Source organism: Solanum lycopersicum, chromosome 12 (genome assembly GCF_036512215.1).
Source record: "Solanum lycopersicum chromosome 12, SLM_r2.1".
Taxonomy (NCBI): domain Eukaryota; kingdom Viridiplantae; phylum Streptophyta; class Magnoliopsida; order Solanales; family Solanaceae; genus Solanum; species Solanum lycopersicum.
In genome coordinates this window covers 11443792-11462356 of record NC_090811.1, presented here as the reverse complement: position 1 = coordinate 11462356, position 18565 = coordinate 11443792, and the positions used below count along the sequence as shown (strand labels likewise).

Below are 18565 nucleotides of genomic sequence, written 5' to 3'. Positions count from 1 at the left end.
TTATGCAGAAGCACAAATTAAATGGGAAATAAATAGAAAAGAATTATTCGCATTATATAAATGTTTATTAGCATTTGAACCATATATTATTTATAACAAATTTATTGTGAGAACAGATAATACACAAGTAAAATGGTGGATAACTAAAAAGGTAATAGACTCAGTTACAACAAAAGAAATAAGGAGATTAGTATTAAATATATTAAACTTTACATTTACAGTTGAAGTGATAAAAACTGACAAGAATATTATTGAAGATTATCTCTCACGAAGAAACTAGTCCAAATATACAAGAAAAAATACTAACTGTCATAACTACACTTTGCCAAAAAGTGGAAAGTCTTGACAGTGAAGTGCTACTATTGAAGAAAGCATCTAACAGTCAGCAGCATGACTCTAAATATGTGGAACTACGTCGTCCGGTAGACGATAAAAGGCCAGAACTAAAAGGTGACGTTGAGAAACACCTAAAAACTCAAAATACTAACAAATTATCAACTGCAGGTACAAATGAAGCAAGCACAAGTAAAGGAAAAAATATCAATTTAAACAATCTATTTGAAAAACCATTCATTCCCAGAAAACAAATTATAGATATAACACCAAATCCACAAACTTCTACCGACGCAGAAAGCCTAAATAGAGAAAAGAAGATATATAACCATATTACCCAATCATATATCAAAAACATATATACGATCCAAACTTTTTTAAACCTCAAGCCAAAATCTACTACCACTACAGAAAAAACACAGGATTATGTAACCCAACATTTGCAAGGCTACAACAAACTAATCGCACAACCTAAAACTAACCCAAACTTGGTTAGAACTTGTTGCAGTTATGGACTACTTAGTACGGTATATACATACGATGGTACAGAAATAAGTGGAATCTCTGAGATCCACAAAGCCTTTTTAACATACAAAAGAATTACAAAAGGCAACCTATTTTTTATAAAATTTTATACAGCACCAGCAGAAATACTTTTTGACGAAATAAAATAAACTATCCAAGTTGTCAAAATGGGATTGACACGGGAAATGATAATACCAGAGGATATATCGGCACAGCGAGAAATACCTAAAGTTCAGATACCTAATTTTTATGCAAATAAAAGAACAATTGGGCTATCAACTATAATCCAAGAACTAGCTACAAATTATCTACAAGGAATTTCTATTTGGAGTTATTATTCTCGAGATCATTTAATGATATATGCAAATTCCAAAGAAGTTAGGACAGCAGATATGGCAGAAGTTCAGAGATGGATATTATCTTTGTTAAAGCTAGAATTACCACCAACAACTAGAGCTTTAAAGCAAGGATTTATTTCGAAAGAATTATTAACTAGATATTGCAAACTGATTGGACATAAGTATCAGGAACATATATGTTCAAAATGCAATGAAGAAGATAACTATGTCCCAGAAGTACAGCTGGAATGAACTAAGAAGAAGAAGATAAAGGCAAAAATAGACATAAAGAGATATGTACAAATTAGTCAATTTGTATAGTTTTACTTTTTGAGTCATGTAAATAGTTATGTAAATTGTCGGCCAAGAACGCCATTAAAAAAAAGTCAGTGTGTCCTATTCATGAATAGTAGAGGACAAAAAGTCACATTCATGAATAGTAGGAGTCAAGTTACTGTGTAAATAGTAAAGATTAGTTACTGTGTAAATAGTAAAGATCAATCGTCATTTAGTAAGGATGAAAGATCATTAGGAACTTGTATATAAGTGGCATTTGCCTTTGTAAATAAATCATCAATCACTAGCCATCCATACATCTCTCTTTTCTCACAATTCTGCAATATAGTTGATCCCCCCCCCCCCCCCAAATTGGTATCAGAAAGTATAGGACAGTTCTGACAGTGTGAAAAATACGTTACTTCATAACTTAGGCTTGGAGTGGTGGTTGTTGGTTCGAGAAACTCCCACAAAGTTATATTGTATTCTTATACATGCAAACTGAGTATATTGTATTCTTATATATATTAAAGTTGTTTTATATTGTTTTAAAAATTTTCCATATATTGTATCTCTTATCTAACGTTATATTGAGTTGAATATCAAAAGTTGATTTGTGCTTCATTGTGTCGAGTACCTTATTATTGAGTTATATTGGATTGAATATCTTATCCTTGAGTACTTATGAGTTGAGTAAATTTGGGTAGTTTGAGTATCCTTGAATATTTCTTGAGTTGAGTAAGTTTGAAAAGAGGTAAGTATGTTTCCCTTTTATAGAGTTCAAGCTTAAGTTATGCTTTGAAATTCTCCTTACATACTCCTTATGCAGGTACAAGTATTTCAGGTCATCAACAAGAGTTTCGTTGATACCACATGGCGTTCGAGTTAGCTATGGTGAATATCCTTTCTTCCGGAGGGTTGCACTTTTACTTTCAGTTATATCATTTGTTAGGAGGTCATGGGTCTTGTATCGACTTCCATCTTTGTCATTTAGAGGCTTCATAAATAGACTATGGAGTCTTAGAAGTCTGTTTATTTACTTTATTAAATGTTTTAAAGACTTAAATTGCCTATTGTAGGGCGAGTTAAATATATATTATTTAGAGACTTTTTTTTTTAGTTAAAGTTTGTTTTTAAGTTTATGAATTTTTATTTCATTTTTTAAGCTTTGTATGCTTAAGTTAAGTAGATTGTAGTTAGCCAGGATGAGGGTTCACTTGAGAACCAACAATGGCTCTCGAGTGCTGACCACGTCCAGAGTGTAGAATCGGATCGTTAAAATTTTATTTATATACTCAAGCATTAACACGGAGGTTTCTCTCAAGTTTTGTCCTAAATATGTGGATATCAAATTTGTCGACGAATATTACTTTTACGAGGTTGGAGTTATCAAAGCACTGATGCAAGGTCATCCTGATAGAAACTTGACCTTGGTTAAACGTAACTTCTTTAAAATTCAAAAATCCAACAGAAGGATTAAATCATTTCCAAGCACCTCAAAACATGTACCTACCATTTATTCAAGTCAGAAATCACCATTCAAATTTAACGAAATTGTCAAAATTTGAATACAAGCTTGTTAACCTAGAATACCAACTTGATCAAAGCTCTCAAATTTCAAACCTTCAAAACAAGTAAAATTTCAACTAATTATCATCTGATTACCTCAGAAATTGTGTCACCTATTCTCGCAAATCATAAACAACTATGAAAAAATAACACTAAAAATAGATTCAAAAGAATAAAATTGTTCACGTGGATCTTTACAAGAAGACACTTGTCATATGAAAACATGCATGTGTTTGTAGAAGAAACACGTTCTTTGATACTTAAGAATTTATCTTTGTTGGTAATATATAAGTGTATCTTACTGAAAAAAAAATACTGCACAACTTCTGAAATATATCTTTTGTTTTGTCCGACATTGACTTTCTTCAATAATTGTGTTCATATTAAACATATTTGATTTTTAAAAATCGTATTATATTTATTTATATTATAAGTGGGAAGATTCAAAGCTCAAAGTTGAATTACTATTTTATTGTTATATTAAAATAATTAAATAAATATAATAAAATATAATTAATTATTCAATAAATAACTTATTTAGATTGGTGCATGAATCAAATTTACATTAATAATTAGTTACTCTATTGTAAAAATCAGGAGTATTTCAAAAGTTTTTCCATTAAACAAATTTGATATGGACTAAAACAATTGAACTAATTTAATGCAAATTAATTATCTACTCAAAGGTCATTATAGCTACTTCTATAAATTACCTAGCATGATCTTCATGTAAATGACAAGAGTAGGATGAGAGATTATTATGCAAAAACGAACTTTGCAAATCATTTTGTATGTGCAGTAATTATTTTTTTGTTTTTATCAACTCCTTTTTGTCCGTCCTAAGTATTATATATTTCCTTTTTATATATGTTGATGTACTTTTTTATGTTTTGTTTTTTTTATTAGAATATTTTGTATCCTACATGAAGAAAATAGTAATATACAATTCATGTTCTACTATGGATCTTAATTACTGATGAAATTAATATTTATGAAAGATTTATCAGTTTATTTGACATGCTTATTTGACTCTCGCTAGAGTGTTCAACTTTAGTGTAAATATATTTTTAATTATTATTTATGAGTAGTGAGAACAATGACTAAATGAGAAATCATATATATATATATATATCCTAAAATAAAATGGCCCACCTAATTGGAGATAAAGAATGAATCATACTCTATATAGTATATATATGATTTTGTGGTTGTATTTTATTTTAACTTTTCGTTTATATGTATAATTTATTGATATTATTAGTCTATTATTTGTTTGTTGGAACATTCATTCCTCAAATTGATCATATATCTAGAATAAGTCATTTTGAAAAGTTTATATTGCTCAATTTAAATCAATTGTTCAAAGAGTAATGTTATGAAAAAAGGAGTATTATTCTTTTCCTTCATAAATCATGTATACAGTACTTTTTAAGGTAAAAAAGAAGACGTATATGTGATATAATAATAAAAATAATTGACATATTAGTCATGGTAATGGCTTCAAGTGTGTTTCGTAATATACCAAGTATTTTTATCATAAGTTTGAATATGTACTATATTTACTAAATCTCTTAGCATTTATAAATTTTATGCATCAAACGTCTATCTACTGTGATAATAAGCTATTTATTGTTGATGTAAAATTTTAACTATAGCTGAAAAATTGTCAAACTCCCATCTATAGATTATTGATTGGAGTTGGACCCATAAATAGTTAAGTAGTAATTATTTTCCAAACTAGAATGTCTACTTTTGCCTTAGTGATATTATTTTATTTATGATAATGTGATATTTTTCTGCCTAATTATTGAATGTTAATTATGTCTTATACACATAATTTTTTAAAATTAAAAGTTCAATGTGAAGAGTCATTCTCCATTATTATTGTAAAAACACTTTGAGAATTAAATTTTTAATATATTTTTTAAGAACCAATTTACTAAGATTGATATTATCATAGGAAGGAAATTGCACTATTCAACATGAGAAGAAAAGAGAACGAGAGAATGATAACAAAAAAATAACTAGATATATCATCTATTTAATGTTCTTCATATTATATTTGTTATAATTTAGCGAATAAAAGATAAATGGTTAAACTACTATTGTTAATTTAAGCATCTTTTTAATTATTTAACTTTTTAGTATATAAAAATTAATAATAATAATAATAATAAGGAACAAACGTGAAAGGCACGTTCTCAGAAACTAGCTACTTGAATAAGTGTTTTTAACAAATAATTACATCTTTTAAACATACTTTTATTTATTTTTATTTATAGCAATATTGGGACATTAGAGGTAAAAATAAAATTACGGAATCCAATAAATTGCATCAAATAAGAGATTTGTAGAGGCTGAAATATAGCTCTAAAAAGGTGGTTACTACAGTAATGATGATTTTGAGGAATAACCTCCAATAATTAAGTCAAAATTTCGGAAAATAAGGTTGTTCTAGAAATAAAAAAGAAAATCAATTATTAATGTAACATTTACAATATAATTTTAATATACTAAAAATATTATAATAGTGAATGTTAGATATTTTTTTATGCGTATAACGAGGTCTCATGAGTTATTTATTTATATGAATGAGTGTAAATTTTGGTGTAACGCCTCGGATTTGGAAAATACAATTTTACTTTAGGCTGGTGTCTGTACCAACGGATCCCATTTACGGACCGTAGATGGTAACCGTATGCACTAGGAAAATAATTTTTTCAATACAACTCAGAGTAGTACCCTTTTTACAGTTTAACAGGACAGTCTATTGGTCCTGTTACGGGTCGTAAGTAGGTCTTGTAGGTCACCCAAGACTTAGTGAAATTTTGAAGCTTAAAGTTAGTTTCAACGGTTGGCATGTTCAGTAGACCTACGAACCGTACATGAGTTTCGTCGGTCATCGGCCAAACATATAGTTTTTGATCACTTTCTACAGTTGATCAGTACGATCCGATGGACATACGGACCATGAATCCAACCATATATGGTGGTCGGCAATTATTTTTAAATGGTTTTTTCGTCTTTTTCCTAATTAATTAGTGTCTAAATTATGTCATTTTAATCATAATCCTAGACCATATATAGGTCTTTTAAGCCAAAAATCTAACTACTCTAAATCATTCTTCAAATTCCTCAAGTCCCTCTAAAGTTCTTCCACAAAATTTCTCTCTCTAAAGCTTGAAGAAGAAGTCTAGGGTTTCAAGATCAAGTCTCCAAATTCACCATTGATTATGAGCTTTTGACATCAAAGTATGATAATATTCACCTATGGAGTCCTTTCCTTCATTGGGGTCCTAACTTCTCCATCTTTATAAGTTATAATCTCCAATTGAAGTTAGGGTTTTATTCAATTTAATGGGTTCCTTTCAATTATGATTAAATTGATTGTTTTATGTTTTTTTATGCATGAATTGAGATAGTTACATGTTTTTAAGTTGAATTCACTTGAACCCATGTATAATCCATGATTTCTAGATTTTGATCATATATAAAGATTTTGATTTGTGAAGCATGAATTTATGAAGATATGCATGTTTCTTTATGAAATTAATGAAAATGATTAAGGTTGCTTTGAGAGTAAAGCAGCAATGTTGTTTCTGTTGTGAAATTGTTTCTCACATACTATTCAAAACATGAATGTGAAAGAATTTTTCACATAAATAAATGATTCATAAGGTTGAAAGATATTCTCACCTAAGTTGAATCAAGATTAAGGAGCTATCCTATATAATAAACTCTAGCTTGGATTTGCTACTTAATTTTGCGCACATGAATAATAAGACTAGTTAAGATTAATTATTATTCTGTGAGATTTTTCTTACCGCCAAGTGGATAAGAGGTGATTACCCATATCTCATAACTATGTGCCCCATAAGTTTTTCTTATATAGACATTAGTTTTTCTTATATAGACATTAGCTAGTGGATCCACCTAAACTATAAGGTCATGATTCTTTTGAGTTGGATAGACACCGGATTCCGTGTTATAGTCCACATGATATATGTCGGTTAAAGGTGAATATCCCACAATAATGAACTAAGATTACTTTCTAAAAGTAATTCAAATGTGTTATAAAGATGTTTAACTTGAATTGACCATGGTTATGACTTATATTTGCTAACATATTATTTTATGATTTATCTTGGTCATTGCATGTCAAGTAAAATTTTTTTAGCGTGATTTCATAACTCTTGTGCATTCCTATCATACTTGGTATGTTCCATGTAGTAACACATATTTGTGCCTACATTATTTCATAGCTTGTCTAATGCTCCTACCTCTCATACTTGAGGCTAGTGATCCCTAATATACATTAAAGATTGGTGAATCCTCATGTTCCGGGGATCAAGGATCTTTTATTGCTTTCATGTTTTTTCATTTTGGATGTATGTGATTGTATCGATGTCATTCGACCTACATCTTTTAATGATGCAAATACAGATTCTTAGGACCCCCAACAAGAGTCCTTGAGATCATAATCTGCTTGTCAACTTTCAAGTAAGACCTTTTTGCATAGTAGTTATCTTGAGGAGTCGTGAGTCTTGTCCTGATACTCATCTTTGTATAGTAAAAAACTTCATAGATAGACAGTTTTGGAGAGATATTCAGTTTCAGATATTTTATTTAAAACTTATACTTCATACTCAGTATATTCAGAGAGTTTTGAGATGTACTACACTGTTGATTAAACATTTCTTTTAGTTTGATGTTGGTGTATGCATGTGTTAGTCTTCCACTTATAGTTAGTAAAGATGAGAATTTTCTTGAGGCTAGCAATGATTCTCGAGTGCTGGACACATCCAATTTATAAGCTCAAAGCATGAAACTTTCAACCAACTTTAGTGAGACTTCCTTACTTGTAGAGGGTGCTAACTTATCTAGAGTATAAATACTTATCAGATGCTGTTGGTAACGTATTCAGATAGCTTTTTATCTTGTCCTTGTAACCTATCTTCGGTACATTAGATTTTTCATAGACAGAGTAAGTTTAGTTAAAGTTTCATTTTGTTTTGGAAACACCTAAATTATTCAGTTTTCATATTTCTATAAATAGACTTTTTGACTTTTTATTTTAAATTGTTACTTGCTCATCTTTTAAAACTAGATAGGCATGATCCGTGTCAACACGGGCTCAATACTTCATATTTTCAAGTAGTTGATGTTTTACATTGTCAAATGGTGATGAAGGATAAACTTATATGCTAGTATCATTGACAAAAGCAAAAGGTATAAATACAAAAAGATAAAGTTGTAATAGATACATTTACAAATATGTAGTTTGGTAGAATCGGATGTACAAGCCAAAGTAATTTGTGTTATATTGTCTTTACAAAGTTTTTGGCTCAATGAACTTTTATTTCTTAAAACGATTAGCTACTAACATTCCTAATTTTCTCCTTGCTCAAATATTTATTTGATATACAAAAAAACACACTTCTACTATTTGCCATCTCAGAACAATTATGTGATGTGTTTCACATATTTTTCCTCTACTAAAAATTAAGTAAAGAAAAAATTTAAATATGAAGAAATTTCATAAAGTCAACAAAATTATCAATTGTTTTGACATACTTTGGTATAATATATCTTAAAATAAATATGTCTTTTACATACTTCACAATATTAATAAATATATGTGACTAAAATTTTGATAAATACGCTAAATACAAATAGTAAGTGTTATAATTACTTCATAGTATGTGTAAGAGTGCACATCGACTTTCCACGAAGTCTCCATTTTGAGAAGGAAAAAAAAATGAAAGTTCATTTTATTTTTTTAAAAAGATCATAGAATTGTATCTCAATATTTTAAGCTAAAACTAAAATTCCATTTATTTGTAATTACATCATCAAATATTTTCAATGTCTTTATTTGAATGACTTAGAGTCCATTTAGATTGGCTTAAAAAAGTACTTAGCTTTTAAGTCAATAATTAATATATTATCAAATTAAAATAACTTTTAAGTTAAAAAATAAATAAATAGGCGAGATCTATCTTTCATTTTGACTTATTTTAAGTCATTTCTTCCTTGTCAAACATTTTCCAACTTATATTAAGTCCTTTTGAGTTATTTTAAGTTTTTTTTTTAAATATTTGTCAAAACACTTCTAGAAGTTGAAACTGACTTGATGTATGTTTGGTCAACTTTAAAGTCTATTTAAGCATTCAATAAATAGCATATAAGTTATATAATTGATGATATATTCCTGTAAGACTTGTTGTCATAATCTTTTAGACATACATAGGTGCATGAATCATGTGCAAGATTAGTTATCCTAAAGCAAGATCATTTTTACATTTAAGACAGAAATTTGCTTAATTGTCTTGGACATTTCATTTAACACTTTTGTAGTGTAAGAAGTTCTTCCTTTAGATTCCAACAACACCAAAAGCACATAGATTCCATCAATAAAACATGAACAGTAAAATCAATTATGAACAATTCTTATCCCTAAACACTAAAGAAAAATGAAAAAAAGAAAAGAAAAGAAAATTCAAGATAACTTTTGAGGTTAATCAGAAGTTTTCTTTCCTCAATTTTCAATTATGTGAAAGGAATAGATTCCAAAATTCCAAGAAAAAGAGGATTTGAGAATGAAAAAGAAAGAAGAACACTTTTACGAACACATGTTCAAAGGAGAAGGACCAAAAAATAAATACAGACCATCAATATAGGAAAAATATGAGTAAAATTGAGAATTTTCAATTTAGTACAACTAATAAAGCTTCTTGTACAATTCTAGAGTGAAATGTTAGTACACCACACTCTCATTTCTAAATAAGAAGAAGAGAAGATAAGAGAAAAGTAATTATTGGCGTGATTGTTATATCATTTAGTATAGTAGTAGGCTAGACCAATGGTTTTCTTGGAACCAAAAATAGTTCCGAGTGTTGGTTACGTTTGATTGTAGGTTCGAGGTGTGGCACTAAACATCATATCCTTTTTCTCTTCTAGGTTTTTATCCTTTAAATCGTATATCTGTGATATTCTGTAATGACAAAAAACAATAAATTTATTTAAAAATTATATTCATTAAAATAATATAGTGCAATACAATATAACGCAATAGATTACAAGATGATACATAATGATATAGGATTATACAGGTAAAAGCGACTCAAAATTTATTTTAAAAACTACACATTTGAATTTCATATGTGATGTTCTTCCTATAAACTTTTAAGGAAACGTAATAAATTTATCTTTCTTATTTCATAAATAATTTATATTACATCCTTGTTATACTTTTCGTACAAATTTTCCTTGTTGTCTGACTTTTGTTCAAATATTTCTTGTCCTAACGAAACCAGGAATACAAATAAAGTATATGAATAAATTTGATTATTTTAAAGTACAAAGATAATTTTTCTATAATTATTTCATATATTTCTTCTATTACATATTATTTTTTTCATGTGTAATTGTTGAAATGACTTAATTTTAAAGGTAAATTACGCCGTTAAGCAAACTTATATTATTTAATTACTCAACATGGCGATGATTTTATATAATTACCACTCGCGACTAATATTATACTCCCTTCGTTTAAAAAAGAATGACCCTATTTCTTCTTTAGTCTGTTTAAAAAAGAATGACCAATTTCCTTTTTTGGCAACACTTTAACTTTAACTTTCCACATGACATGTTGAAAACACAAGCTTAAAGGGCATTCTGGTACATTTGATACAACTTTAACTTAGAACCACAAGATTAAAAAGTCTTCTTTCTTTTCTTAACTTCGTTCCAAGTCAAATAAGGTCATTATTTTTTAAATGGAGGGAGTACATTATATGTGGGTTGGCTTTGAGTTTATACAATTAGCCACGTTCATATATGTATAATTCGCCAGAATATACATATACATATGTATAACATACAATTTTCTAACTGATATACATATACAATTCACCACTCTCTTCCTTCTTTCGCTCGCCTTTCGCCTCCCTCTCTCAATCTCGCTTGTCATATATATGAATGCATATGTATAATATATAATTATCTAACCGATACACATATACAATTCATCTCTCTTCTACTCTCTGCTAGTCTCGCTCGCCTCTTGTTGGGTTTAGCAAGTGTGAATGGGAAAAGAAAAGAGAGAATATGAAAAGTGAGGGAACTATTTTGGAGGAAAAATGAGAAGTCATTTGCAAAGTGCAAATGAAAAGTCATTTCTCCCATATCGGCAAAAGAAAGGGAAATTGTTATCCTTATATAAGGAAACACTTCCATTACTTCTTAAAGATCTAAGAAGAAGATGCCCCCTCGCGCCGTCAACGCTCGCTCGGCTTCAAATTTGGCAAATGATGTGAATGATTGATAAATTTTGTCTAATTAGTTTTTGTTAAAACAAATAAATCCATATTTCGAAATGTTTCTCTTTCCAAAAAGCCGTTATTTTCCTAACAGACACATTTTTCCAAAAAGTTGTTATTTTTTCCAAAAGACACAACGTTCAGGATAAAATGGGTCTGAATAAATTTCTCTGAACAGACACGTTTCTAATTGAAAATGACTATAAAAGGAAGTCAATTTCGTTTTGTTCAAACACTGAATTTTTTCCTGCTCTGCATAAATTTTTTCTCTCAAACAAATCAAATTATCGATCGATTGAGTCTGTGTGACTTGTTCCTATTCTGAAGTTTGCTGAAGTTAAAGAAATTTGAGGTACCACTACTTCTTTAACAGGATTAATCCGTTTTATGTTGGGAGATATGAACCCATAACCTCGGGTATAGTGAGGGGATTAAATTTCTTAAGGACACACAATAGTTTCTATGGATTCGGATTACTTCTTGTATTCTATTTACTTTTTGTTTCATCTTATTCTGTTTCTGTCTTTTTTAGGCTAACCTTATAATACAGGTTGAATAACAATCTTAAGAAATTTAATAAGTTTCTGTATTTGAGGTTTCTAGAGATTAAATCCTTTATGATTTTCTACTCTGCTTGAATTTTGTAATTCATTCGATTAACGATTAAAAGAACATAAAAACTTTATCGTTAAATCAGAAACAGTCTGTGTAAAGATTTGTTCTTTACTGTTAGTATTTTAAATACTTAAATTATCTGTCATTTGTGAAAGAAAAAAGAAAAATGACTAATTCAAGTCAAACAAATGCTGGAACAATAAGTGCTGCAACAGTAAGTGCTGCAACAACATCGGTTGCACATAATCGTTCAAATGTTGTCTTAGCGCCGACTGAGAAACCTACAAAGTTTTCAGGAGTCGACTTTAAGAGATGGCAGCAGAAGATGTTCTTTTATCTCACTACGTGGATTCTGCAGAGGTTCATTAATGAGAATGTTTTTGTAATGTCAGATGAAACTCCGCCTAATGAACGATTCTTAGTAACAGAAGCATGGGCACACTCAGATTTTTCCTGTAAAAATTATATTCTGAGTGGCCTGCAAGATGATATGTACAATGTGTACAACAATGTCAAAACCTCAAATGAACCCTGAAATGCTTTAGAAAAGAAGTACAAAACAGAAGATGTCGGAATGAAGAAATTCCTTGCGGCAAAAATTCTGGACTATAAGATGATAGTCAGTAACACCGTCGTCACCCAAGTTCAAGAACTGCAGGTCATAATCCATGATCTCCTTGCTAAAGGTATAAATTTATTTAATGCATATGTTAGAAATATTAAGTTTTTCCTTAATACTCACATAATCTTTAATGTAGGATTGATTGTGAATGATGTCTTTCAAGTGACTGCAATTATTGAAAAGTTACCTCCATTGTGGAAGGACTTCAAAAACTACTTGAAGCATAAATGCAAGAAGATGACTGTTGAAGATCTCATAGTAAGGTTGAGAATCGAAGAGGATAATAAGGCTGCAGAAAAGAGGTCATGTGGTAATTTAGCAATATCTGGGGTAAATTTTGTTGAAGAAGATCCCACAAAATTAAAGAAAAGAAAGAAAGCATCTGGTCCAAAAAGTGATCCTCCTAAGAAGAAATTCAATGAAAACTGCTTCAACTGTGGTAAACATGGTCATAGGGCTACTGAATGCCGGGGTCCTAAGAAGGACAAGAAAAAAAAGGATAAAACAAACTTGGCTGAATCCAAAGGAGAAATGGACGATCTCTGTTCAATACTTTCAAAATGTAACTTGGTTAGAAATCCAAAAGAATGGTGGATAGATTCTGGTGCCTCATGTCATGTTTGTGCCAACAAAGAATTATTTTCATCATATACTCTAGCACCTAAAGATGAGAAGTTGTTTATGGCAAACTCCATTGTTGCAAAGGTGGAAGGAACTGACCAAGTCCTATTAAAGATGACATCAGGCAAGGTGGTGACTTTGAATGCGGTCTCATATGTTCCAGAATTGAGAAAGAATTTAGTTTCAATTCCAGTTCTGATCAAGTCAAATGTGTATTTGTTTCTGATAAAGTAGTAGTAAGCAAGAATGTTATGTATGTAGGAAAAGGCGACCTTAATGATGGTCTTTTCAAACTCAATGTAATTGCAGTTGATATAAATAAAGATTTTGCTTCTTCTTACTTTTTTGAGTCTAAACGTTTATGGCATGAACGTTTGGCACACGTTAATAACAAAACCTTGCGAAAACTGATTAACTTAAATATTTTACCAAAATTTGAGTGCAATAAATCAAAATGTCAAATTTGCGTTGAATCTAAATATGCTAAGCATCCTTATAAATCTATTGAAAGAAATTCAAATCCTTTAGAATTGATTCACACTGATATTTGTGACATGAAGTCAACACCATCACATGGTTGGAAAAAGTATTTCATAACTTTTATTGACGATTGCACTAGATACTGTTATGTCTAGTTTGCTAAATGGTAAGGATGAAGCAATAGATGCATTTAGGCAATATAAAACCGAAGTTGAAAATTAGTTAGATAAAAAGATCAAAATGATCAGAAGTGATAGAGGTGGAGAATATGAATCTCCATTTGCAGAAATATGTTTAGAAAATGGAATAATCCATCAAACTACTGCTCCGTACACTCCTCAGTCTAATGGAATTAAAGAAAGAAAAAATCAAACTTTAAAATAAATGATGAATGCATTACTTATAAGTTCAGGTTTACCACAAAACTTGTGGGGGGGAAGCTATCCTTATAGCAAATCAAATACTTAACAGAGTGCCTCACTCAAAGACAAATGTAATTCCATTTGAGAAATGGAAAGGTAGAAAATCCAACTTGAAATATTTCAAAGTGTGGGGGTGTGTCTAGCCAAAGTCCAAGTTCCTATTCCTAAGAGGGTAAAAATAGAGCATAAGACTGTGGATTATGTATTCATTGGATATGCCACAAATAGTAAGGCATGTCGATTTTTGGTTCATAAGTCCAAACATCCGAATATTCATGATAATACAGTAATGGAATCAGATAGTGCTAAATTTTTTGAACATATCTATCCGTATAAAAGTAGAGTTGAGTTATCTAGTGGGGGGTCTAAACAACCCAAGGAAGAACCAAAAGAGAATAAACCCAATGAAGAAATTCCAAGACGCAGTAAACGTCAAAGGACATCTACTTCATTTGGATATGATTTTGTAACATATCTTCTTGAAAGTGAGCCTCAAACATTCAAGGAAGCAATGTTGTCTAGCGACTCAACCTCCTGGAAGGAGATTGTTAATAGTGAAATTGAATCAATCTTAAACAATCATACTTGAGAGTTGGTTGATATTCCTCCAGAGAACAAACCCTTGGGTTCAAAATGGATCTTTAAAAGGAAGATGAAAGATGACGAAACTATTGACAAATATAAAGCAAGACTTGTTGTCAAAGGTTTTAGACAAAAACAAGGTCTTGATTATTTTGACACATACTCGCCAGTGACTAAGATTACATCAATACGGATGTTAATTGCACTAGCTTCAGTATACGGTCTTGAAATTCATCAAATGGATGTGAAAACAACCTTCTTAAATGTAGAGCTGTAAGAAGAAATTTACATAGAACAACTTGAGGGTTTTATAGTTCCTGGTAAAGAAAAGAAAGTGTGCAAACTTATTAAGTTACTTTATGGACTAAAACAAGCATTAAAACAGTGGCACACAAAGTTTGATCAAACCATGTTGTCAAATAAATTTAAGATCAATGAATGTGATAAATGTGTTTACATTAAAGATATTCCGAATCAGGAAGTCATTGTATGCCGATCTGTAGATGACATGCTTATAATGAGCAAAGACATTGCTAATATAAAAGCTACAAATTCAAATTTTTGAATTTTAAAAGGGCAAAGACTCCAATTGATGTAAACCTTCATCTTGCAAAGAATAAAGGTGACAGTCAGTCTCAATTGGACTATGCTAGCATATTGGGAAGGTTAATGTATGTCATGAATTGTACACGACCAGACATAGCTTGCGCTATTAGTAAACTGAGTCGATATACAAGTAATCCTAATAAAAGTCATTGGTTGGCAATGAATAGAGTTTTGGGATACTTAGATGACACTCAAAACTATGCTTTACATTACAACAAATATCAAGCCGTTCTTGAAGGATATAGTGATGCAAATTGAATTACTGGGTCAACTGAAATAAAATCCACAAGTGGATACGTTTTTACTATTGGTGGAGGAGCAATATCTTGGATCCAAATAAACATGTATAGCTTGCTCAACAATGGAGTCTGAATTCATTGCTTTAGATAAGGCAGGTGAAGAAGCTGAATGGCTCCGAAATTTCGTAGAATATATTCCATTTTGGCCTAAACCAATGGACCCTATATGCATCCACTGTGATAGTCAAGCTGCAATAGAAAGGGCTGGAAGCATTATGTATAACGACAAGTTTCGTCACATAAGACGAAAACATAACTCTGTGACACAACTACTCTCTAGTGGAATTATCACAGTTGACTATGTGAAGTCAAAAGATAATGTGTCAGATCCACTTACAAAAGTCCTAACTAGAGAGGAAGTTGAGAAATCATCTACGGAAATGAGACTATGGCCGAGAACAAGTCATTGTGGCGGTAACTCTATCTAGAAGACTGGAGATCCCAAGATCTAGGTTCAAGGAGATAAAACAAAGTCATTGATGACGGTTCAACATGGTCAAAAAAAATATTATTATTTTATGGTCCATTCTCATGATGAGACAATGTTTAGTAACTAGGATAAAGACATCAGGACTTTTTAATAGTTTCTAAGTTTGATATAGGGAATATCAAATGGTGTATCTATGGGATAACACATTTAGAAATCACCTATGTAAGTGTGAAGTGTAAGTCGCTTCAAGGAGAATCCAGTAAGGCCAGTTCCTTAAGCACTTACTATCCAAGATGTGTTCATGGCTGAAACGAACAAGACAATGAGAACTAAGAACAGTTCAAGAGTTGATTGTGTGACATATGTTATCTAGGTATACACCAAACCTCGACGGTTCAAAGATATCAAATCTATCGATTGACCGAGTATATCCGATATATGTTCACTAGGAAAAGTTTAAAGGGAAACCTACTTATCCAAATGCGATTAACATTTACCTACAAGACACACAAGTTTTTTCATGCATATGTTTTAATAATAACCTTCCCCATTCATGTGGGGGATTGTTGGGTTTAGCAAGTGTGAATGAGAAAAGAAAAGAGAGAATATGAAAAGTGAGGGAACTATTTTGGAGGGAAAATGAAAAGTCATTTGCAAAGTACAAATGAAAAGTCATTTCTCCCATATCGGCAAAAGAAAGAGAAATTGTTGTCCTTATATAAGGAAACACTTTCATTACTTCTTAAAGAGCTAAGAAGAAGATGCCCACTGGCGCCGTCATCGTCGCTCGCTCAGCTTCGGATTTGGATTTGGATTTGGATTTGACAAATGATGTGATTAATTGATAAATTTTTTGGACAAAATTTATTTAATCTGTTTTTCTTAAACCAAATAAATCCTGTTAAGATTATCTCTTACAAATTTGCGGGTAATGGTAACATTCCAAAAAATTGTTACTCTTTTTAAAAAGCCGTTACTTTCCGAAAAGCCGTTATTTTCCTAACAAAGACATTTTTCCGAAAAGTTGTTATTTTTTCCAAAAGATACAACTTTCTGGATAAAATCGGTCTGAACAGACACGTTTCTTGCTGAAAATGGCTATAAAAGGGAGTCAATTTTCATTTTTTCAAACACTAAATTTTTTCCTACTCTGCATAAATTTTTTCTCTCAAACAAATCAAAGAGTCGATCGACTGAGTCTGTGTGACTTAATCCTTTTCTGAAGTTCGCTGAAGTTAAAGAAATTTGAGGTACCACTATTTTTAACAGGATTAATCAATTTTATCTTGGGAGAAATTATTCCATAACCTCCGGTACAGTGAGGGGATTAAATTTCTTAAGGACACACAATAGTTTCTATGGATTCGGATTACTTCTTGTATTCGATTTACTTTCTGTTTCATCTTATTCTGTTTCTATTTTTTTAAGACCAATCTTATAATACAAGTTGTATAACACCTCTCTCCTCCCTATAACATGTAGCTACAAATTAATTATCAAACTACAACTATGAAAAATAATAATTAGGCTTATTTTGAGTATATGTGAAAGTTCCTATAATTTTAAAGTGTTGTAATGTAGTTAAACTTCAACTCCATATAAAAAGTTATAATTGTTAAATATTAATCTTTTTTTGAAATATATATTAAAATAATTAATAAACTTGTGATGTTAATATTGAAGTACTGAGTGAACAAGCCCTCCATAATGTTGACAATATTATCCTTTATCTTTTTATTTCTTTTACTTTAATTATCATTCAAAGATTGTATTTATTTGTACGTTTGCAGCGCATCAATCCTCATCCTCTAGGAAATTTTAGTTTCTCCCAAGTCCTACATCGACGTTCAAATTAAGAATTAAAAGATATCTATTCCATAAATAACTCTCTCCTTTTCACTATTTAAATGACGACTTTTAAAGTCGAAAAGTCTAAAACTGATCTACTTGGATAGGATCAACATGACCCCAACCTAAAACTTCCAAGCTCAAATTCTAAATGTTTTTTTTTCGAGTTAATTTAGCGAGAGGTGAAAGCTTATTCATTAATCTCATCGCCCACATTACTTCCAAGTGAAAGGTAATAAGCCCTTCCCTTTTAATATTTTTTTCTTTCGCTGTGTTTGTTATTTTAGATATAATTTTTACTCGTTTTCCTTAAATCAAATATTAGTTAGTCAAGTTATTAGCCTAGTGAATCAATATTTTGATGTGATTATTTGTTTAAGTTCAATTAGAGTATTATGGAATCCAATAAGTCTGTATGATATAGGTTAAAAATATTTTGAAGTTTCATATATGTCACGATATGATTACTCAAGTCATAATGACATCTATTACACCACATCAAATGATAAGCATAACCCTTTATCCCAAAATCATAAGCAACTGACTATCAAGAAAAAGTCAAGAAAAAAGCATAAAGCATACAACAAGTGAAAAAGGGTAATCAACTGAAATACAATACAAGGGATCATCCCAAGACCTCATAACAATTGGTAGTAGAGCGTCTAATCCAATATAGAG

General features: G+C 30.5%; 1 protein-coding gene across 1 annotated transcript; it reads left to right on the top strand.

The window, feature by feature from the left end:
- The first annotated feature begins 1025 nt into the window (after positions 1–1025).
- LOC101265708 (uncharacterized) lies at positions 1026–1448 on the top strand. Its single transcript, XM_019211378.1, has one exon. The coding sequence runs from the start codon at positions 1026–1028 to the stop codon at positions 1446–1448; it is 423 nt and encodes a 140-aa protein (XP_019066923.1).
- The last annotated feature ends 17117 nt before the right edge of the window (positions 1449–18565 follow it).

Bases quoted from the DNA above. Each gene is read 5' to 3' on its own strand.
- LOC101265708 (XM_019211378.1), top strand. From the start codon at position 1,026: ATGGGATTGACACGGGAAATGATAATACCAGAGGATATATCGGCACAG.